This window comes from Panthera onca, chromosome E1 (genome assembly GCF_046562875.1).
Source record: "Panthera onca isolate mPanOnc1 chromosome E1, mPanOnc1 haplotype 2, whole genome shotgun sequence".
In the NCBI taxonomy this organism is placed as follows: Eukaryota; Metazoa; Chordata; class Mammalia; order Carnivora; family Felidae; genus Panthera; species Panthera onca.
Window position 1 is genome coordinate 2746066 of NC_138352.1, and position 24562 is coordinate 2770627.

A 24562-nucleotide genomic window follows, 5' to 3' on the forward strand; every position below is an offset into this window, starting at 1 on the left:
CTCATGATACAATATAAAGGGGAAGATATGTTAGTTATGAAAGCAGCCACTGCAGTTCTGATTTTGTATGTACACACACATATATGAATATATTTGTATATAAAAATACTGAAGAGTTAAAGCAAAGTGTTCTGGCTGGTGAAATTACAAGTGAGTTTTATGTTCTGATGTGGTTCTCTCTATTTTTGAAATGTTGTGCCATGACCTCCTATTACTACTATACTAAGAAAAAAAGCAAAGAAATGGGAAGGAAGCTAGAATGATGTCAGTTGCAGCTCTTGATGATCAAGGTGTAAAATCGCCCTCAGGTCTGACAAGAAAGATTGTAGTTAAGACAGAATGTAGACAACGTGGTAAGACCGCGGTAAGACTGTATACAGTAGTCTTTTTGTAGGAACATCTGAGCTTTCTCTTTTTTTAGTCTTAAAAATTAGATCTTTTTTTTTTTTTTTAATTTTTTAATGTTTATTTATTTCTGAGACAGAGACAGAGCATGAGTGGGGGAGGGATAGAGAGAGAGAGGGGGACACAGAATCCGAAGCAGGCTCCAGGCTCTGAGCTGTCAGCACAGAGCCCGACGCGGGGCTCGAACTCACAGACCGCGAGATCGTGACCTGAGCCGAAGCCGGACGCTCAACCGACTGAGCCACCCAGCCGCCCCCCCCCCCCCAAAATTAGATCTTTAAAACAGTTATTGACTCAGATAGCGATGTTTACAACCTGAATGTAAGTCTGTAGGGTCACTTTTTATGTGTTACGTACGCTAACTGCACAAGAGTTTGAAGGATCTTAAAGACAGAGATGAGAATTTATTGCTACATGTCTAATGTGACAAGTAGGTAGTTACTGCGTCAGAGAATTCTGGAAAATTTTCAGTGATTCTCTCACCCACAGGTAACCCTGGATGTGAGGGCTGGTAAATTACACTTCTGAATTTGACAGGCTTGTAAAATTTTGTGAAGTACAGCATAGCAGTGGTACACATACAAAGAAGCAAATCCTACTAGTAGACGGAGTTCTCAGCGGGTATCTGTAAGCAGATGGACAAGGGCCACATAACAGACATAAACTGAAGGATTTTCAAGAATCTTTGAGAAAGTTTTGTGTATGGTGCTTCCAAAAGCTTATTTTCTGTTTTTTCCTTCTTTCCCCTTTAAACGTAACATTTATTTATGTTTTCACGTTGCCTTGAATTTAATTCACATTTTGATAATTCTTTCAGCACAAATAACATGACAGATATATTTAAAAAATGGATTTGGGGGAGGTCTGTATGCGGCTACTAAACTCTGTTGTAGCATAGGTTATCAGCACACTTTTTCTGTAAAGGGCCAGCAAGTCAATATTAAAGGCTTTGTGGACTTCATACAGTCTTTGTTGCGTAGCTTCTCTGTTTTGTTTTTTGTAAATCGTTCTTAGTCAAGGGCTCTCCAGAAAACAGGTTGAAGGTTGGATTTGATCCTTGGGCCATGCTCTAGTGTGTCTGATTGGGTCATTTTACTTGTCTGTTCAATCAGTACCAGTCATCAAAGCAAACCCAAGTCACCATTAGAATGGTGAAGAATGTTTTATTGTGAATTGAGACTCCCCTTAAAGCCAGAACACAATGGTTTGGGTAAATAGACTCCCTCTAAATACCCTGGATGTGTATTGATGGTAATAATTTGTATTCGGTATGCACAGGAACGTGCCTCTTTAGATGTAGTCAGACCTAGCACACGATGGATAGAATATTTCCTAAGGTCACCGAGAATATATTGGTCGTTTGCGAACTTTGACAGTTTAAGCAGAATAGTGCTAATCGTGAAAGCAGTGTCGAGGGACTTCACACCGATAGTGTACATTTTAATTGTAAAGATTGGACTATACTTTTACATGGTCACCTTAACATTCCTTCCTGGAAAAAGGATTGAATGAAGCCTCTCAAAATTAGACAGGGTATATTTTGGCTTGCGTTTGGATGTAGTAATCAGGTTTATCTTTCTATTTTCTTTACTTTAAAGAAAGGGATGGTTTTTCAAAGCAGTCCAGAAATTAAGATTTCTTTTAATGTTAAGTTTTAGTGTGAGTTGTGTGAAGGTGGTAAGGATAATACTTCATTTCAGTTAAGTTTTGGAAAATGCTTCTGAGTTCTTGCAAGATTAAAAACAATGTATTTCAGCTCCGTGTTGATATGCGTTCATTGAGTTAGGATTCTACCTTGAAGTGGAATCCACTTGATTCTTAGATAAACATTTTCAAAAGAAATTGGCTTCGGCTAACGTAATTGTGCCCATTAAAGTGTGTGCGGGCCCAGCCTGATCAGGTTGTTGTGGCTTCTGCTGGCAGCTGGCACGACAGGCCTGGTGTGTGGACGCACATTTCATCGTTCAGATGGATGAGGCGAGGCGCCTGTTGGGTTCGCCTCAGCAAACCCAGGTATTGGCTTATTACCTTGGTTGATTCTTGTTATCATTCATTTAGTCAGAAATCGTGTAAAGTGAAATTCTCTGTAGAGCATTGAAATTCTTTTAAAGACAGAGAACTGTTCTTTTCAGCCGTTTCTTTTCAAGAGAGAGAACGGTTGCTAAGATTGATCGAGCCGTATTTCTTGTAGCTAGGTATGATGTGAAATTGGTCAAAATTTGCATGCCTGCTATTCTGCCATTTCGCAAAAGGCGAGGAAGTATGTAAGCTTTAAGGCGGATTTCAAAATGTGGCAAGCATTAATGGCAAGATGGGTTTTCTTTTTATTAAGAAATATCTTTTTAAATTGTAGGACATATTTTGTTTTTAAGGTGTTTCTGAATTATTCAATCTTAAAAATACGTTATTTTAAATACCTAAGAAAGCTTACTATCATAAGTTCATCAAAATACATTTTATTAAAATAATAAACCCATTTTTGATATTTTATTTAATTTTATTTTTAAATGTTTTTTGTTTTTGTTTTTTTTTGAGAGTGAGCACAAGTGGGGGAAGGGCAGAGAGAGGGGGACAGAGGATCCGAATCGGGCTCCATGCTGACAGCAGAGACTATGATGCGGGGCTCGAACTCATGAACCCTGAGATCATGACCTGAGGCAAAGTCGGAAGCTTAACCGATTGAGCCACCCAGGTGCCCCTAGCCTGTTAATCTTTTAGAAAATTAAATCTTGGGGCGCCTGGGTGGCTCAGTCGGTTAAGCGTCTGACTTCAGCTCAGGTCACGATCTCGCGGTCCGTGAGTTTGAGCCCCGCATCGGGCTCTGGGCTGATGGCTCAGAGCCTGGAGCCTGCTTCCGATTCTGTGTCTCCCTCTCTCTCTGCCCCTCCCCCGTTCATGCTCTGTCTGTCTCTGTCTCAAAAATAAATAAACGTTAAAAAAAAATTTAAAAAAAAAAAAAAAAGAAAAATTAAATCTTACTAGCTGTAACTTACTAGAAAGTCTATGTCGGTATCTTGAACATATGATGTACCTTCTGTGGGAAGAGCTATATTTCTTAGTACTTTTTTTTTTTTTTTTAATTTTTTTTTTTTTTTCAACGTTTTTTATTTATTTTTTGGGACAGAGAGAGACAGAGCATGAACGGGGGAGGGGCAGAGAGAGAGGGAGACACAGAATCGGAAACAGGCTCCAGGCTCCGAGCCATCAGCCCAGAGCCTGACGCGGGGCTCGAACTCACGGACCGCGAGATCGTGACCTGGCTGAAGTCGGACGCTTAACCGACTGCGCCACCCAGGCGCCCCAGTACTTTTATTTTCCAGGGCCTCTACCTCAGGAGTTTTGTTGCAAGGCACAACTACATGTCAGAAGAGGATTCTCTTACTGCTTTAAAACTGAGATGAATTTTTCATGCTTGCTGAATCGTGATCAGGTGTTTTGGGATGGCAGATTCTATAATAGATACAACAGGAAAATTTTAATAATTTCTAGAATTTGTTAGGGAGTAATATAAAGTAGTTGAAATGAGAATATGTTGCCTGGAAAAAAATCAGATTATGACAAAAATGTAAAATTAACGAACAAAATTTATTGGGTATTCTAAGTGTTAGGTTCCAAATTTGCCACTGCTGATTTTAAGGCAAACACCTTATGTTTCCTTTTCCCTCAGAAGTTTGTTATCCATGAAACTAATATAACACTGTATGTTAACTAACTGGAATTAAAATAAAAACTCTAAAAAAAGTTTGTAATATGGGCGCCTGGGTGGCTCAGTCAGTTAAGCATCTGACTTTGGCTCAGGTCGTGATCTCACGGTTCTTGAGTTCGAGCCCCGCGTCGGGCTCTGCGCTGACAGCTCAGAGGCTGGAGCCTGCTTCGCATTCTGTGTCTCCCTCTCTCTCTCTGCCCGTCCCCGGCTCACGCTGTCTCTATCTCTCCCTCTCAAAAAAAAAAAAAAAAAAAAAAAATTTAAATAAAAAAAATTTTGTAATCCAGTAGTGGAGACAGATCTATAAATATAGGGTTATAATACAGTGTAATAAGCCCTGTGATACAGGAATGTACAAGGGCCCCCACAGGAGAGCATCTATCCTACATTAGTGAGGAGGAGGAGGATAGTCAGGTCAGGGAGGGAATCAGGTCTGCTTTTGGGAACCAGGTGGTATTTAAGCTGAATTGGGGGGGAGAAAACGGTAATATTGTCAGATGAAGAAATAGAACAAAGGTATTTTTTAGAAAGAATAGGGTATGAGAATAAGAGCAGAGCATCTTGGGGGAAGTTGCAAGCTGGTCATCATAGCTTCGGAGGGCACGTGTGGGGTTGGTGGGGGGGCTGTGAGAGAGAAAGGTGTTTAAACCTTATCCTCAGGTGGGCGCCTGGGTGGCTCAGTCGGTTAAGCAGCCAACTTTGGCTCAGGTCAGGATCTCCCTGTTCACGACTTCGAGCCCCACATCAGACTCTGTGCTGACAACTCAGAGCCTGGAGCCTGCTTCAGATTCTGTGTCTCCCTCTCCCTCTGCCCTTCCCCCGCTCAAGCTCTGTCTCTGCCTCAAAAATAAACATTAAAAAAAAAAAAAACAAAACAGCAAAGAAACCTTACTTTAGAGCCAGAGGAAGCTGCTTATCATCAGACTTAAAATTTTGCAAAGTTGTTCTGGTGGTGGTTTGGAGTATAGATTTGCAACAAGAAGTCACTTGAGTTTGTTATAGTTACCGAAGTTCAAAATGTTATGATACAGGTGGATTAGGAGGAAGAGGAACCAACAGAGCTTGGTGAATATATGATGGGGGGAATGAAGGATGAGGACAGATCCAAGTCGAGGATAACCTGGTTTCTGGCTGGGACACCTAGGTGGCTGATAGTGCCATTGCCTAAGATGCCTGACCCATGGAAAGACTGGTTTGGAGTGACAGGGGAGGAGGTCAGATGGTGATTCTCTTTTGCTTGTACCGAGTTTGGGGAGCATATTAGCGAAGGTATCTAATTGGCAGCTGAGTTGATACCTCTGAGCCTCTGAGATCTCTGAGAGATCTCAGTTGATACCTCTGAGATCTAGGAGGGGGTGACCTCCCCTGACGAGAACCTACACAGTAAGAAGAGGGCAGGGTGAACTTGCACATGGTGGCCAGTGCTTGGGGGGAAAATAGAGGAGCTGCTAGAAAGGTAAGCAGAAAACTAGGACAGTATGACTTTGTGGAAGTCCGTGAAAGAGGGAGTTTCAAGAAGGTGAAAGTGGTTGCCACGTGTAAACCAACCAGTCAGAAAACTGTGTATCAACTTTGGCGTCAGGAAGTCCATTTGTGAGTGAAGAATGCACTATAAGAAATTTCTTTTCTCAGAAAACTTTTAATGACTCTGAATCTCATGTGTGTGGAGTAAAAAGGAAAGGAAAATTTTAACTTCACTTGAAAAAGCATGAATCAACCATGGTTTCCTGTTCTTTTTTCTTTTAATGTTTATTTTTGAGAGAGAGAGGGACACACACACACACACACACAGCGCGCGAGCAGGGATGGGCAGAGAGAGAGGGGGACACAGAATCCGAAGCAGGTTCCAGGATCTGAGCTGTCAGCGCAGAGCCTGATGCGAGGTTCGAACCCATGAACCGTGAGACCATGACCTGAGCTGAAGTCAGACACTTAACCGACTGAGCCACCCAGGTGGCCCCCTGCCTTTAATGTCTATTTATTTTCGTGTGAGAGAGAGACAGACAGAGCATGAGCGGTGGAGGGGCAGAGAGAGGGAGACAGAATCTGAAGCAGGCTCCAAGCTCTGAGCTGTCAGCACAGAGCCCAACGTGGGGCTCGAACTCACGAACCGTGAGATCATGACCTGGGCGAAGCCAGATGCTCAACCCACTAGCCACCCAGGCGCCTCGCTGTTCTATTTTCATGCATATGTTTTGTTAATAAAAAGAAAAAAAGGACAGGTGAACATAGATTTTATGTAAACTAGAGAGTGTAGTATACTTTTATTTTTATTTTAGGACTGATTTTTATGTGAATCTTAGTGCACGCTCTGGTCTTTAAGGAGCCAAGTGTAACTGGTTAACATACAAATTGTATTTCTTTAAGTTATCACCCTACTTTTCTAGTTTGCATCTAGTGAAATATGTGTAGAGAATGAGAAAAATATAATGTAATTTTTAATAATTCCACACATGCACATGGCAAATTCTGCTAGAATTCATTTGTTAGTCATATAAAGCCACATTTTTGAATACTAACTTTAGTATGTAGTTACGTATGTTTGTGTAGTCTTATGTGTTCTATTTAAAAAAAAATTTTTTTTTAATGTTTTTATTTACTTTTGAAGGAGAGAGAGAGCATGAGCAGGGGAGGAGCAGAGAGAGAGGGAGACACAGAATCTGAAACAGGCTCCAGGCTCTGAGCTGTCAGCACAGAGCCCGACCCGGGGCTGGAACTCACGGACTGTGAGATCATGACCTGAGCTGAAGTCGTATGCTTAACCGACTGAGCCAGCCAGCCTCCCCTTATGTTTTTTATTTTTAAATTACTATTGGAACTTGTAAACTCCTATTATTTATTACATGCACAAATAGCTATTCATATGTGTTATTTTTCTTAAAGATTTCTCTAACAATATTTCTCTTCCCTTTTACTTTGGAACTTTATGTAAATGGATATTCAAATTTTTAAAATAATTTTTTAATATTTATTCATTTTTGAGAGACAGAACATGAGTGGGGGAGGGGCAGAGAGAGAGAGGGAGAGAAAGAATCCAAAGCAGGCTCCGGGCTCTGAGCTGTCAGCACAGAGCCTGATGCGGGGCCCGAACCCACGAACCGGGAGATCACGATCTGAGCCAAAGTCAGACGTTAAGTGACTGAGCCAGCCAGGCGGCCCACTATTTAAATTTTTAATACGGTGTTTTAATTAGATTTGTTTTCCTAATATTGTAAGCAGATGTTTCCATTAAGGAGATGTTCAATATTTTTAAAAAGTTTCTGTTTCCTTTTTTCCTTAAGAATTTATAAGACATTCTCGGCATCGTGTATTCAAAAGAAGATTTGAAAAGAAAACAGTTCAGCAGTACCATTAAAAAGTAGCCTTTTCCAAAAATGGATGTATAGATTTTAGAACAATTTTTTTATTCACATATTTTAAACTTTCCTAAGAATAAGTAGAAAATGTCCTTCCCTCTTTTGCTGCTTTGTCTTCTCTCTCACAGCGCTGTTTCAAAATGGCAAGGGAGGAAGCTGTCAGTTCAGATCTTTCTTTCAGTTATTTCTTGACCATGTAGATCTTGATTCCCTGCCCTTATTTGACACACATATTCTCTCTCACGCTCACGTGCACACGTGGGAGTGCAAGCGAGTGCGCTCGCCGTTGTGTAATAAGCTAGGCTTTACCCTCTCCTCCCATAATTCCTGCCTGACAACTGTCTCAATGTGGTCATGAACAGAAAGTTTCTTCTGGATTGTATTTGTTAATAGCACTGAAAGAAAAAAAGTCCATTGTAGTTTCCACATAGCACATTTCTTACTGGCTTTAGGTCATTTTAGTTTCAGTGGTCCCTATGGTATGTTTAAGCAGATTTTCATATTAATATAAAATACTTCATTTTATTAAAATATAGTTAGCGTTATCTTAAATGTTCAGGTGTTAAGAATGTTCGTATTCTTCAACTAAGTACGTGTCTTTATGTAACTTGGGTGAGAGTTCATTCGCTTAAAGAAAGTTTTGTTTCCAGCACGGATTAAAGGCAGATAAGTAGTATATGTATATAATTTGTAGCTTGATGGAGTGGAATTGATAATGATGAAGTTTTACGTTTTTGTATGTTTAAATTTGATTTATTCTACTCTTTTAGTTTTTATGTTTTTGATATATTCAATATCAAAAATATTGAAATTTGAATTTCAATATTCAAATTATTATTTGAATTATTGAATTATTATTATAATATAATATATTATATATTTATAATATATATAAAATATATATTTATATATACACATATAATTAATATAATAATTAATTATTAATTAATTATTGAATTAAATATTCAATCAAGTTGAAATTTGAAATATTCAAACTCCTTTTCTACTTATGCTTTAGGTTCAACCTTAAAGTGCAATTGCAGATTCTAGCAAGCTTCATGCTCACGGGAGTTTCTGGAGGCGCAAAGTATGCTCAGAATGGACAACTTTTTGGTCGCTTTAAGCTTACTGAAACACTTTCTGAAGATACTTTGGCTGGACGGCTGGTGATGACCAAAGTCAATGCTGTTTATTTATTACCAGTCCCTAAAGAGAAGTTAGTACAGACCCAGGGAACCAAAGAGAAGGTTTATGAAGCTACTATTGAAGAGAAAACAAAAGAATATATATTTTTAAGGATATCCAGGGAATGCTGTGAAGAACTTAATCTTCGGCCTGATTATGACACACAGGTGTGTTTCGATGTGGGGCAACTTAATTGTGGTTTTCTTAGTGTCCTTGTTTTCATTCCTCTGCCATAATGAGAAGTGCAGTTGACTTTGAAGCGTTATAGTGGCGGGTGGAGAATTGGACCTTAAAACCAATCGTCTTTATCTAAGTAACATCTACATGTTCCAGTCTTATACAAGGCCAAACTTTCTGATTGGAGTTTTGTTTTATTTTATATGTTTTTTTAAGTTTATTTATTTTGAGAGAGAGAGGGAGAGAAAGAGAAAGAGAGAGAGAGAGAGAGAGAGAGAGAATCCCAAGCAAGCTTCACACTGTCATCGTGTAGCCCATCGTGGGCTTCAGCTTATGAACCGTGAGATCGTGGCCTGCGTGGAAATCAAGTGTTGGACGCTTAATCGACTGAGCCATCCAGGCACCCTGAATTGTATTTTACGTATTTCTTTTTTTTTTTTTAATGGATATTTTATTTTTAAGTAATCTCTACACCCAGTTTGGGGCTCGAACTCACAACCCCCAAGATCAAGAGTTACATGCTCTACCAACTAAGCCAGCCAGGCAACCCTGGAATTTTAAATCAGCAGAAGAACAAATTAAAGGAAGCTAAGCTACATCCAGGGACAGTTCTCACCTGAGGTGGTTCATATTCTCTTCTCTGTATGGTTTTTTTGGTGAACGTGTGTTCACTCTGCCCTAGTTAACCAGAAAGCTAATCATTCACTCATTCATTTGTTCATTTTTTTTTATGTAAGTAGGCTCCATGCCTAGTGTGGAACCCAACACGGGGCTTGAACTCAAGAGTTTGATATCAGGACCTGAGCTGAGGTGAAGAGTCCGATGCTTAACCGCCTGAGCCACCCGGGCGCCACTCTTTTTTAAAATTTTCTTTCTTGGGGCGCCTGGGTGACGCAGTCGGTTAAGCGTCCGACTTCAGCCAGGTCACGATCTCGCGGTCCGTGAGTTCGAGCCCCGCGTCAGGCTCTGGGCTGATGGCTCGGAGCCTGGAGCCTGTTTCCCATTCTGTGTCTCCCTCTCTCTCTGCCCCTCCCCCGTTCATGCTCTGTCTCTCTCTGTCCCAAAAATAAATAAAAAACGTTGAAAAAAAAATTTAAAATTTTCTTTCTTTGTTTCCTTTTCCTTTTTATTTATTTAAATTTTTTTTTTTTTTTTTTTTTTTTTTTTTTTTACATTTACATTTACTTATTTATGAGAGACAGAGAGAGAGCGCAAGCAGGGGAGGGGCAGAGAGAGGAGGAGACCCAGAATCCGAAGTAGGCTCCAGGCTCTGAGTTGTCAGCATGGAGCCGAACGCGGCATGAACCATGAGATCACGACCTGAGCCGAGGTCGGATGCTCAACTGACTGAGCCACTCAAGCACCCCCTTTTTCTTTTAAAACATAAAATTTGGTGCATGTTGTTTATTTGTAGTCAATTGATAGTGTCCTATGCTTGGTTTTTATCACTTGAAAGCTGATATTTCACATATGTTCTACTGATTTTTGTTTTTTAAACTTTTTTTTAATGTTTTATTTATTTTTGAGAGAGACAGAGAGAGTGAGAGCAGGGGAGAGGCAGAGGGAGACACAGAATCCAGAGCAGGCTCCAGGCTCTAGGCTCTGAGCTGTCAGTACGGAGCCTGATGCGGGGCTCAAACTCCCAAAGAGATCGTGACCTGAGCCAAAGTCGGACGCTTAACCGACTGAGCCACCCAGGCGCCCCTATGTTCTACTGATTTTATCAAATATGTTATTAATAGGAATATGGTGGAATCAGATAACCTTTATTTAGATATGAAGTAATTCACAAGCACTTCACTTTAGAGGTTAAAATGAGGTTAATAATGATATATACATCATTGGTACTACTAAATGAGATCATTTATGTAAAGTGCATAGTAAAGCAAATATTAGCCATAATAATTTATTAAAGTCTCATTACATTTAAAAAAATCTCTAAACTTGGCTTCCCTTTAAAGGTTATCTCCACAAAGTTTTCTAGCAAGCAAGGTGCAAGTATTGATGTTTGTGTTAATGGTTGTTTGTGTTAATGTGTTTTTGGTTTTTTTTAAATTTTATTTTGTGTTTCAGGTTGAACTTCAGTTTCAATTAAATCGGTTACCCCTCTGTGAAATGCATTATGCACTAGACAGGATCAAGGACAATGGGGTTTTGTTTCCAGACATCACTATGACTCCAACCATACCTTGGAGTCCCAACAGGTATAAAAAAGGAGATGCCTCCTTAAAGGAAGTTATGTTAATCTTATGTTGAACATCTGTATCAAATAATGTCAATATAGTTTTATAAGAGAATTTGCTATAATCTCCAGGCGCCGTGTTTTAGTTGAGAAAGGAGAGTAAAAGAGCCCTTAGAAGGAAACATTTGGGATTGGTCATGTATTTTCTTCACTTTTTCTCAGTGTCTAAATGAGTTCTATCGTTTTTCTCAACAACCTTAATTTGACAGAATGCCAAGCAATTCAGGAATATTTTTGAGTAGAAGTTGAATGGGAAAATTAGGACTTTTTAAAAAGTGGTTCAAGCGTTAATTTAAAATGATTTTTTCATATAGGAGGCATTTTTATAATGTAAGAAAATGGAGAAAGTATCACAGAAGATAGTATTTCTGAAACTGCTCTCAGGTTAATGGTTGTATAAATATTTTCCTGCTTAAATTCACTTTGGTGCATCTTCACGAGTATCTTTTTATTTACTTATTTTGAGAGAGAGAGAGAGAGAGAAAGAACTAAAGGAGCAAGAGAGAGGCAGAGAGAGAATCTCAAGCAGGCTCTGCACCATTAGCGTGGAGCCCGATGCAGGACTCAAACTCATGAACCGTGAGATCATGACCTGCGCCAAAAGCAAGAGTTGAATGCTTAACCAACTGAGCCACCTGGGTGCCCCTTCATAAATACCTTTATAGCAATAGTTCTAATTTGTTTCCATACGAACAGTGACAGACGTATGACTGCATCTTTCTCTTCGTCCTTTTCCTTGGATTTTTATCCTCCTGGCCCCTGCTGATGCCCTATTCATTCTACCTTTCTTTCCCTTCTCTTTCTTTTTTAATCTCAGTGGCTCTCCACAATAGAAGTGTATTTATTTACTACTCATGTCAATCCAGTCATGGTTGGGCAGCCCGGTTCCATCACTGATGGAGGATCTGGTATCTTCAGTACATGGTTTCCAAGGTTTCACCCTGCATGTTGACATCCAGCTGACAGGCAGGGAAAGAATGAGCACAGGATCATGTGGGACATTTTTATGGGCCAGGCCTAGAAGTGGCATATCTCTCTTCCCCTCACGTTCCATTTCTTTTGATTCTAAAAACAGAACAAAGCACACCATGCCTCACAACACACACACAAAATTATTTCTCCCTTGTTTTGCTTACCTTCACTATCCCTTTCCCATTCTTTTTTTTTACTGCCAGAATTCTCAAGCAGGAGTAGTTTACATGTTTCTGCTATTCTTATATACTTATCCTGTGATCTCTGGTTTTCCCTTCCTCACTCTCCTGAAAGTAATCAGTGATCCACTAATTGTAACAATCCAGTCTTCTCAATTCCCATTTGATTCATCTTTTCTCTACCCTTCCCCCTCCATCCATTCCTACAGTCAGTGTATAATTTAGAGCTGGACTATGTCAGTAGCCTTCTAGTCGGTCTTCTGTCCTGCTGGCTGCGTTTCCGTTCTCTCTGGTCCAGCCCACACGTTTCTTCCAGTTAGTTTGCTAAAGTAATCATTTCGTTTCACTGCTTACAAATCTCTGAAGGCATCTCCTTGATACGTTGATAGTTTGAGCAGCTGAACACCAACCCTTTATGTGGTTCCATTGGCAGGGTTTTCCAACAGTAGCTTCAGATTTCTTTTATTTTTTCTACTTGACACTTCCTTTCTCCCTCTAAACCCCCATGTCCTAGCTGGATTGAATCGCCTTGAAGTTTGTTTAATTGGCCCTATGCTTAATTTCTTACAAATTAAAAAAAAATTGTAAAAGTTACATAACACAAAACTTGCTCTCTAGACTTTTTTTTTTTTTTTTTTAACTTTTATTTTAGGGGGAGAGATAGAGGATAGAGATACATCGCACAAGTGGGGTCGGGGCGGGGTGGGGGAGAGAGAGAGAGAGAGAGAGAGAGAGAGAGAATGAATATGAATCTTCAGCAGGCTCCATGCTTAGCATGGAGCCTGATGCAGGGCTGGATCCCACAACCCTGAGATCATGACCTGAGTTGAGATCAAGAGTTAGACGTTTAACCGACTGAGCCACCCAGGCGACCCCCCCGCCCCCCATACCACTGTAATTTAAATAGTAACTAAACGGTAACTGAGGGTAGGAACATACTCAGAAGCCATTAGCCATTTAAAATCTTTTCTGGGATAAGGTGGAATATAGATAAATGAAGTTGAGAAATTATTCTTGAGCATGTGGTCTCTGAAGTAAATGTAACAATGCATTAGACCAGGGGGAAAAGGACATTGGATTAATTTGGTTCAGGGATTAAATATTTTTTATTCAGAATAAACTTGGACAGACTGTCTTCCTTTAAACTGTGAAAATCAGAGATAATTGGCATGTGTACTGTAAGTCCTCTTCCCTTTATTGAGCAGGTGGTGTAATAAAGACAACTTGTTGGACTCATTGGCCTTCTTCATTCATGACCAGAAACTGTAGAAGGGACTGACACTGATGGTTTCTCATCTGACATGAAGCATTTGTTTACACTAAAGCAGTTGATGAGTAGAATGGGCTATATAAATAAAATACAGAGGAATTGTATTTGAGAACTGTACCCATAAATCTGTCATTAATCCCTTAGATTTATACTTTTTTATTTAACCTACTGTTTGTCTTATTTATAAGGTCATTGAAGTCATCAAATATGAAGAACTGGAGGGTGTTTTTAAAATTTTTGTTTGTTTTTGAAAGTGTGTATTAGCCAAGTAACCTCTCTCAGTCAACGTAGTAATAGAAGCTAACGTTAGTTGAGCACTTATTGCTCAGTTATTTCCCTAAACAGCTTGCATGTATTCTCATTTGATCCTAGAATGACCATCTGATGCACATGTCATTATTTCCCTGTATAGATAATGGAGCCATTGGGGTCAGGTATGAAAGCAAGTAACAGCTTACTGAACTAACCGTGGCTTAAACAAGTAGAGATAGAGGCCCAGAGGTAGGTGGTCTAGGACTTGCAAGGACTCTGCAGTACCGTCAGGGACCCAGGTCTCATCTCCTCTGCACCATAGAGCATGTTGGTTTCCTTCTTGATGTCCATTACCTCTTATGGCAGCTGCAGTTTTACTTACCACGAGCTCATTCCAGCCAGGTGAAGGAGGAAGGCAGAGGAGCAAGAAGGGCTTTCTTCTGTGAGGCTTTGTTTGTGTTTTATTGAGTACAGAAGCCCTTCTGAGGTACCTCTTCCTGTATCTCATTGGGCAGAATTGGATATTTAGCAGAGGAGGCTGAGGAATGGAGTGTCCTAGCTGTCTAGGCTCAGCAGTAGAGGAAGGCAGAGGGGATGCCATGGATGGTTTGGGGTAACCGTTGCACAGTTCTCTCTCTAGATTGGATCTGGGCTTAGTGATCACCAAACGTAATTTCCTCTTTACGGAAAATGGAACACTGCTATGTTCTGGCAGAATTACGAGTCACTAAGCTGTTTAACGATGAGAGATTCTTTGGAGTAAAAAGCTTGAGCTTTAGTGGACGGTTGCCAGGAAAACCAGTGCCACTGGTCAGAGTTCTTTTGTTTCTTACTTAAAACTTTTAAATTCCAGAAAAATAAGTAGTGATGTGTTTGTATAGTCAACGTTTATTTCCTAAGGTTTTACATTTCCTAGGAGACCTTCATTTGTTTGAAATTATCTGTCTGAATACAGCATCAGTTACAATTTTTTAAAACTGAAAGTGTTAAGAGTTTCCATGAATAACTAGGTTCTGATATAAGTAGAGTATAGCCTCTGAGAGAAGGAATTTTCCTCTAAACCATGGTCTCCTGTTGCAGGATTATTTTGTAGGCACTTTGATTGTAAATTTTCTAAGAGTCTCTTTACATGCCCGTCCTATTTTGGTTCACATCCCTAACATTTTTACCATAGTTGTTGCAATATTTAGTATTTTAATGGTAGTTGTGAGAAAGAATGCTGTTGATTCTCTACTTGGTTTGATCCCTTTCAGCATCTGCTGTCCATTTAAATCTTCGAAACTTAGCCAAGTCGTAGAAGGGACGCTCATAAGATAGATCTCATTACAGCAGCCATTTGTGCTACCATGACAGGTGTTCTCTACCCTGCAAAGTAGGACATATGTATATTACGTGGGAAAATATTAGAAAACAATTCGTATTGTTTGGCGTTTGATATCTTTTTTTAAAAAACTGCTATTTTCTGAATTCGGAACTTTGTGATATTTGAGTATCTCTCAACCAAGGACGTAGAAGTTTTTTCTTTGCCTCTTGTTTTAAACTTCACTAAAGAAATCTTTCTGTGAACTAGAATTTGAAATTCGGTTCGTCTCCCTTTTGCATTTTACTTGCTAATGTGAAGAAACTAATACTTCTTTATTACCAGAAAAGTTTTCGGATACCTTTATGTAACAGGGAAATTACATTTTTGAGCCATTGCCATTACTATTTATAGACATGGCAGCAGCTAGACTTGTGTGCTTTCTAAAGTTATCAGAATCTTTCTGCACTTGGAATAGGACAAAGTAATTAAAGTGAGTTTTGATCAACAGCCTGTGCCAACTCTGTTGGGTAGTTTTCTAAAAAGAAGTTATAGAATAAGCATTTGTTGTTACAGACACTGTTTCTTGAATGTTAAAAAAAAGTTGTTTTTTTAATGTTTATTTTTGAGAGACAGAGCATGTGTGGGGGAGGGGCAGAGAGAGGGACACACACACACACACACACACACACACACCCAAAGCAGTCTCCAGGCTCTGATCTGTCACCCCAGAGCCCGATGCGGGGCTCCCAACTCACGGACCGTGAGATCATGACCTGAGTTGGAGTTGGACACTTCACTGACTGAGCCACCCAGGCGCCCCTGTTTCTTTAGTATTTTTAGTGATTCCATAAAATTAAGCATCCTCTTGTGTTTTGTTTATTAAAAGATGCATGTGTTTAAAATAAATTTTTATTTCCTATAGACAGTGGGACGAGCAATTGGATCCTCGGCTGAATGCAAAACAGAAAGAGGCTGTTCTGGCCATCACAACTCCTCTTTCAATCCAGCTGCCTCCCGTCCTCATCATCGGACCCTATGGGACAGGCAAAACGTTCACTCTAGCTCAGGCCGTCAAGCACATACTCCAGCAGCAGGAGACGAGGTGAGATGGTGCTATGTGTGCTCCGATTTCATTAGGAGGGCACGACCTCTGTTCTTGTTGTGAATGCAAAGCTAAGACAATTTTTAATTCAGCTTGGAAAATTAAAAAAAAAAAAAAAAAAAAAGACCCACACCAAAACCCCAAAGGACTAAAATTTGAATTCTTTCAAAATATACTGTTTTTAAAAATTGGCAATGTAGAGAATGATAGCTTTTACATAGCCATCAAAGCTCCAAGACTGCTAAGGAATTGTGATATATGTTAGAGCCAGACGAGTTGGGCATATAAAAAACATTTTGTGTGATAGATGTAAAAAATGATTTGGGGGAACCAGTTTCCTCGACAGCTTAAAGAGTAGTACAGTTTCCTAAAAACATCACTGAATGATATGTAGACAAGACTGAGTAGGCTGAGGGGAATGTGTAATGTTAAGATGGCCGCTGCTTTTGTTTGGTATTCTACTGCTTGAATAGCTTTGTGTTTTATCATTCTTTTTATTTGCACCGTTTATTTCAGCAGGATTCTCATTTGCACCCATTCTAATAGTGCTGCTGATCTCTACATAAAGGATTATTTACATCCATATGTAGAAGCAGGCAATCCCCAGGCAAGACCTCTCAGGTATTTTTTTAAGGCTTATTATGTATCTGTATCATACTTTGTTATTCTTAAGAAAAGGTGTCTGTAAAGATTTTAGTAACTTCGAGAATACAAAATCTTGAACTGTGTATTGGCATTTGGAGGTTATGCCTTTTGAAGAAGCCATTTAAAATTAAGGAAAAATTAAAAAATCTTCGACCGTTCATTTCGTAAACATTAAGCAAAGAGAAAGACATCCTTTTTTAAGTTTTGTATGTAAAAATGTTGAGCAGATTTTGATGTGTACCTCTAAAAGCTACTATGATGAAATAATATAAATATGATTTGTTTAAATCAAATTTAATTAAAATTCTAGCATAGTTTGCATGGCAGAGTAGTCATGCAGTGGTCATAAGATTTTGACTGTGATCATGCAGGTAATTGCATAGGAACTACCCATTAGAGACGCATGAAATACTGAAGTGATCTCTGTAACAAAATGTAACTGACTGGTATTTACAACTTTTTGCTATCATGTAAGAGACAAAGTGTAGAAGAAACGTTTACGTTGATATAGAAAGGTCCTTTTGAGTGTATATGGATATAAAATGTACTTAAACACAGATTGTGGGGGAATAAAATCCTTTTCTTCAGAAAACAATAAAGAATCATTAAATGGTTGTTTATTACACCATTTGCTTTCATTGTTATATGAATTAATGTTTAGTTTTGCCATTTTACAAACTAATATGTCATGCCCTGTGTTGTTTGAATACAATTATTGTTTATCAGTTAATTTCTAACCACACTTTTGAATCATAATCCACTAACTTTTTATTTCTAGTTGAGTCCAGGCATGGAAAAATGAGATTATGCTATTTAATTCTTAATAAGCACAACCAAAGCCATTTGAATGATTTTACAATTGCATAAAGAAGAACAAAAGAGAAAAATGTGGTGTGACCTGCTAACACAGGGTTTTATGCCATACTTTGTTTTAACTCTGGAAGATAAATTAGAGCAGAAATAATCCAGTAGAACCCGGTTGTATTTAATAAAACATCACCTATATATAACCACTGTAAATGAAAATGAAAATGTGGTATTTATCAGTGGATAAGTTCATCAGTACCTATTTTGTGTCAGATTCGAATCTTTTTTAGTCATAAGTGAAAACTCAGTAGTGAGTAGCAGTTTTGCTCTGAGTGTCCTTACTTTAATGGAGGTGTTTGTTTTGTTTGCTTTTATTGTTGGTGTGTGTGTCTGTTTATGTTTGTGTATGTATGTGTTATATGGGGATGGTGACAGCCTCAATTATCGAGGTGTACTTGACTTAGAAACAGTGGAGGAAAGCCCCCTGGAATCTTGATCGACCTAGGATAGGTCATTTGATATTTGGGGCAGAAGAGCCCCACCATGGGACTAGCATTGTGTTTAGCTTTTCTCATGTAAAGTAATGTTTTGGAGGTTATAATCCACATAGTGCATTGAAATCTGTAGAATAAGAAGTTCTGTTTCAATAGGGTCTGTATAGTTGTAGCGGTCCACAAACAGAAACTCGCCTCTAGCAGAAAATCTCACCTCTCCACACATCTCAAGAGTGGTTCAGTCAAAAAGCTGGAAAAATATCTACATATAAACTTCAAATTATTTTATTTAGTAAATGGGATAAAATAAGAAAAGTCTTGACTTTCCTAATAGTTTCTTTCCATAGTTTTTCTCTTTGGGAAAGGTGTCAACTTGTGAATGTAGTTCCTAGGAGGATAATGCATTGAATAATTACAATTTATTAGTGCCATCTGTTACTACATTAACTCAGATTAGTTTACAATTGCCCTGCTAGACCTCGAACACGAGAGGTTTGGGAGATGGGATAGAGGGCATTAGAACGGCTGAGCACTCTGGGGAGATTAGCTTTATCTGAATTGTCCCAGGATGCAGGGGAAAGAACACAAGAGGGCACCAAGTGTCTGTCTGTGACTTGGAAGATGTGCTGTCTCTATGATGTAAGAGTTTGTCTCCTGCACCGTGTAGTCCCGAGTGGGCCCTGGTAAATGCCATAAAGTGTGGAAATAGTCATAAGCATTAAATCGTTTAATTCAGTCAGTATGTTTAAATATAACAACACACTTTTATGGTTGAAATGTATAAAATTCAGTATTACGTGCCAGGAGTTGAGCTTAAGATATTTGGGGATGGAGGTTTTAGAAACCATTTTAGATTACATTTTGTTTTGGTTTTTATTTCTTACTTCATTAGAATTAGTAGACTTTAAGATGGAAGAGAGAGGAAAACACAGTTTCTGTGTGTGGTTCTGCTGATCAGTATCTGGTTCCGGCAGATTCCTTAGTAGATCGAGGTCCTCTATGGAAAGTGTATGTTTATTGCTTTCTGGGCAAGTGGAAGGTATTTATTGTTCTATATAGATTTTCAAAGTAATAGATTTTATTCTGGGATCAAGTCTTTCTGATTCTGTAGTGTCTTGAGTAATAACATTTTGCTGGGTTGTTTATTGCATATGAATTCAATACATGAATAAAATTTCAGTGAATTAAGATTATGTATTACCAGACAGTCTCCTGCTCCACATAATTCATGTGGGATCTCTGGATGGTTTGTTTCTAGAAGTCTGTAAATTACTTAATTGGTGTCATATTGCATACTGTGAGCTTGAATATGTCACTTGTCACTATTCTCCAGTTTTGAAAATGTTGGGTGTATTTTTTTTAAAGTTTGTTTAGTCATTTTGAGAGAGAGAGACAGAGGATGCAAGGGGCAGAGAGAGAGTTGAGAGAGAAAGAGAGAGAGAGAGAGTCCCAAGCAGGTGTTGCGCTGTCAGTGTGGAGCCCAACTCGGGCCTCGAACTCACAAACCGTGAGATCATGACCTAAGCTGAAACCAAGAGTCATATGCTTAACCAGCTGAGCCACCTGGGTGCCCCTGTTAGGTGTGTTTTAGATAATCCTATAGACAGTGTCCACCTTAACTGTTGTGCAAAATGAAAGTACCAAGAAAATGTTTAAATTGTTTTGAAGTCAGCACTAGAATATTGTATTTTTAAGGAAATACAGGCCTAATGATCAAACTTTGTCTTTTTGTTAGCTTCAACATGAGGTGGCTTTCCAAGGTAACTGCAAAAAAAGTCAGTAGTGAGACTTAGAACTTCAATTTTTATTTTTTCTTTGAGGGAGAAGTGGTACTTGGCATGAGTTTTGATGAATAATTTGAAAAACCATTTTTCCAATTTTACCATGGAAAGTATGGAAAATCTAGAAAATAAGGAAGAAAATAAAAATTATCTATAATCTCACCACACAGAGATAAATACTAATAACATTTTGGAGTTTAGTTTCTAGTAATTTATGTGTTTAAACACGTATTTTAGTTAATGGAATCAGAATTTGTAAATGATTTTTTATATATTTGTAAAATGAGATTTTTCATATATTTAAAAGTAAATTCTGCTTTGTTGATCTGATTAAACATTTTTTGTTAAAACCTAAAATATGTTGTTGAACATTTTTGCATATTTTAGAAGTGATATTGGTTACTCTTACCAAGTTTATAGTCCTTCCTATCCAAGTAATGTGTTGTTGTTGTTTTAAGTTTATTTATTTATTTTGAGAGGGAGAACGCACGTGCGTTGGGGAGGGGCAGAGAGAGAGAGAGAGAGAGAGAGAGAGAGAGAGAAAATCTCTAGCAAGTTCTGCACTGTCAGTGCAGAGCCTGATGTGAGGCATGAACCCATGAACTGTGAGATGATGACCTGAGCTAAATAAAACCAAGAGTTGGATGCTTAACTGACTGAACTACCCAGGTGCCCCCAGAGTAATGTTTTTAAAATGCATTTCTTTTTTTTTATTTATAGAAATAGTCATATATTTCATTTATATATATATAATGAATATATATATATATATCATTTATAGCACATGAGCAGGGGAGGGGGGCAGTGGGAGAGAGAGGATCTCAAGCAGGCTCCATGCTCAGCGTGGAGCTCAGTGTGGGGCTCGAGCCCATGACCCTGGGATCATGACCTGATCCAGAATCAAGTCAGATACACAACCGACTGAGCTACTCAGGCGTCCCAAAATATATTTCTTTACTTTTCTCTTATAATTTATACTTTGGATATTTATTAAATACCTTTTTTTTTTTTTGTGGGAGGGGGGCTTTGCTTTGCTTAAAAGCAATAACCAGTTCTAAGTGTTTCATGAAGAACACCTTTTAGAAGATCCTGAGATTAGGATTTGTGCATATTACATTTGAGCTGCCTTTGAAATATCCTAAAGGAGACAAGTGTTAAATAAAAAGTTGGATAGCATCCTGGAGCTCAGAGATGAGGTCGTGGCTGGAGAGAGAAAAACGTGAGTTATTAGAGTATTTATTGGCGGTGATCAAAACCATTGGCCTGAGATCGTCAGGGGGAGAACAGAGGCCAAGAAGAGGAGTATGTGAAGACTAAGCTTGGAGGAGCCCTAACCCGGAGAGGAAGAAGGAAGGCAAGGAAAGGTTGAGTCGTGGAAGCTGAGGGAAGAGAGTGTTGCGGGGAGGGAACGAGCACAGAGCTGGCTGCTGCTACCACATCAAGTACCTTGATGGGCCTGGAGAGTGTCCGGAAGATTTAGTGACACGGACGTTTATGTCCCGTGATCAGACCGCACACTCTCCTGAGTTCTTTCCTACTTCTTTGACTGCTTCTTGCCAGTTTCCTTTGCCGTATCCCTCTCCTTTTGCCATCAGTAATTCTCCCAACTAGTTTCTTTTTTAGCTACATTTCCTCTCCAACTGGTCTCATGTAGTCCCCTGGTTGAAATAGTATCCCAATTGTATAGGTCTTGTCCCGGATATTCTTCCGAACTTCAGACTTCTATATCCCCCTGCTTATTGGACATCCCCCGTGGATGTCTGCTACTGAATTTGTCCAAAACCAAATTCTCAGTTCCCACTTCAAATCTGTTCCTCAACTTTCACCATCTTTGTAAACACCACTGTCGTTCATCCAGTTTCAAAGGCACAGAATCATACTGTCTTTTAAATTGCACATCTGGTTCACCAGTCAAGTCCTGTCAGCATTACCTTCAAAGTGTATAGTGAATCCAGCCATTTTCACATCTTCACTGTTATCACCGTGGGCCAGGCTGCCCTCTTTTCTCTTCCGGACCCTTGCAACAACCTCCTAACTGGTCTCCCTGATTCTCTCCCCTGCCCGTGCCTCTGCCCTGGTCAGTGGTGTATTGCAGCCCGCTTGTAGTGGCTTGTGAGAGCCAGTCATGTACGTGCCTTCCCAAGTTCATGTTCAGTGACATCATGTTGCTAGCTTGAAATTGGCCATGGTAGTAGATTTTATACCACAAAAGTCAGCAAACCCTACACGTCAGCTCCACCCCCACCCTCCAAGCTGGCTGTTCAGCGTTTATGAGCACCCCACTGTCTGGCCTACAAAGTACCTCCCCAAACAGTGTATTCCGTATAGAGCAATAGAGTGGTCCTTTAACAACATAAGTCAGATTATGTGACTGCCCTGTCAGAACTCTCTGATAGCTTTCCATTAAAATCACAGTAAATCAAAGCTTTTATGAAAGCTTGCAAATCATGTGATTTGCCTCTGTGCTTCCAGCATGGTGGACACCAATAGATCTTTGTTGTATGTGAGTCGGTTAGAGATGGGTGGTGGGAGGTGGGTGGATGGATGGATGGATGGATGGATGAGTCGTTTCTGTACCATTTAAGTAGTCTGTTGCATGAGGCCTGTTATTTTTCTTTTGCAATTAATGGAAGAGATACTCTTTTTTTTTTTTTTTTAATGTTTTATTATTTTGAGAGAGGGAGCAGGGGGAGGGGCAGAGAGAGAGGGAGAGAGGATCCCAAGCAGGCTTCATGCTGTCAGCACAGAGCCCGACGTAGGGCTCAAACTCACAAACTGAGACATGACCTGAGCTGAGCTACCCAGCTGCCCCGAGATAATCTTTCTTAAGATTTTCTGGTTTTCCATAATTTAAATTTATTTTTAAATGTCCTTTAGAACTTTAGATAGAGGTCTGTTTACATATAGGTGTAAGAATATATTCTGCTGGGAAACGCAGATAACTGTAGGTGCACAGCTCACTGTTTTTTGCTAGCATAGATAATTGCAATATGAGTTAAGTATATTTTTATAAGAATATTCTAGAAAAAAAGTAACTCCCCAGGGGGAATGTTTCGAATTTTAAAAACTATAGTGCTTATGAAACTGTGTATCATTGTGCTGTAAGGTTAATCTGAACACTTAAAAATAAATACTTATTTTGTGATCGTGCATATGCTTTCTTCTTGAATCCTTTTTTGGTAGGGCAAAGTCACAGCTGTATGTTAAATTTTAATTCAGTAGAGTGTTAATGGTTATCGGATTTATTTGTGAATTTCCAGATACCATAGTCTTCACATAATAATGTCATTTTTTTTTTTATGATGCTGGTAAGATGTTAATAAATATAAATAGGAAATATTGTCTTCTTTTATAGGGTATATTTCAGAAATCGCTGGGTAAAGACTGTCCACCCAGTTGTGCATCAGTACTGTTTGATCTCAAGCGCACATTCCACCTTTCAGATGCCACAGAAAGAAGATATTCTTAAACACCGAGTGGTGGTTGTTACATTGAATACTTCCCAGTACCTCTGTCAGTTGGACCTTGAACCTGGTATGCTGACTCAAGACACAGATAGGGTGTCCCTGAATGCTTGGGGCCTCTGCATTCAGTTTAGACCAGGGGTTGGCAGACGATAGCCTGTGGGCCAAACCTGGCCTGTTGTCTGTTCTTGTAAATAAAGTTTTATTGGATGGAACACAGCCACGCCTGTTTAACTGTGTATTACCTATGGGTGCCTTTGTGCCACAGCAGCTGAATTGAGTAGGTGAAACAGATTGTATGGCCAACAAAACCTAAAATATATACTGTTTGGCCCTTTTACAAAGGAAAAAAGAAAAGTCAACCCCTAGTTTAGACTTTTGAGTGACTACTGTTTTATTTGTTCTCTGATCAGATGGCATTTACTTACTACCAGTCATGTGAAAAATTCAAATTTGGATAGTAGTGCTTTTTACAATTTTCTCAAATTTTTGTTGTAAAATACTTTCATAGTGTAGAGACAGCAATCATGATAGATTTTTTTTTAGACATACTATTAAGATTATATTGAAGTACAGGAATCTGTAAAGTCAAGCTAATATTATATGAAGTACAGATACAAGGTGACAAGTAATTCTGATACATAATGGCAGAACTTAACCATCAAAAAGTGGTACCACTTTAAGGTATTTGCTTTGGAAGGATATTCATTTATTACTGCCATATTATCATGGTCGACATTGCTCAACACTTTTTTGCTCTCTCCTTTTGGAATTGCTTTCAGAGCCAGTGACAGATTCTTATGAACCTTCAAGTCCCTGGAAAGTAGATACTGTTCTCTTCACCTTGAATTCCTGGCATCTGGCCCAGGGTATAGACACCTGGAGGCCCTTGATAAACCTCTGTTTATCTAAAGTGAATGAATGGTGGCCAGACTTTTTTTTTTTTTTTTTTTTTTTGAGGGTAGATTTAATTTCAGAAGAGCTTCAAAATCTTTCTGAGACATGTTTGGTAAATGAGGTAGGTGATCAAACTGAGCAACACCATTAGGGGTAAAAAAAAAAAAAGAGAGAGAGAGACGTGCCTCTCATGTAATGAGACTTATTTTCTTGTGCACGCAGCTCATAGCTGGCTGGTGAGGGCAGTTACAAAAGCAGAGTTTCAAAAATGTTTTGAAAAGTGACTGCATCATTGGAATGAGTTCTATTTCCTCCCAACTGACTT

At 39.1% G+C, this 24562-nt stretch overlaps 1 protein-coding gene across 8 annotated transcripts in view; it reads left to right on the forward strand.

The window, feature by feature from the left end:
• HELZ (helicase with zinc finger) overlaps positions 1 to 24562 on the forward strand; it is a 161937-nt gene that overhangs the window by 64300 nt on the left and 73075 nt on the right. For 7 of the 8 annotated variants that reach the window (XM_078438253.2, XM_078438255.2, XM_078438257.2 and 4 more), the window contains 5 exons: positions 8486 to 8819; positions 10903 to 11033; positions 15970 to 16149; positions 16666 to 16770; positions 23232 to 23410. In XM_078438253.2, coding sequence (XP_078294379.1) covers positions 8486 to 8819; positions 10903 to 11033; positions 15970 to 16149; positions 16666 to 16770; positions 23232 to 23410 — 929 coding nt within the window. The remainder of the gene's footprint in view (positions 1 to 8485; positions 8820 to 10902; positions 11034 to 15969; positions 16150 to 16665; positions 16771 to 23231; positions 23411 to 24562) is intronic. The other variant, XM_078438258.2, reaches the window with a different exon arrangement.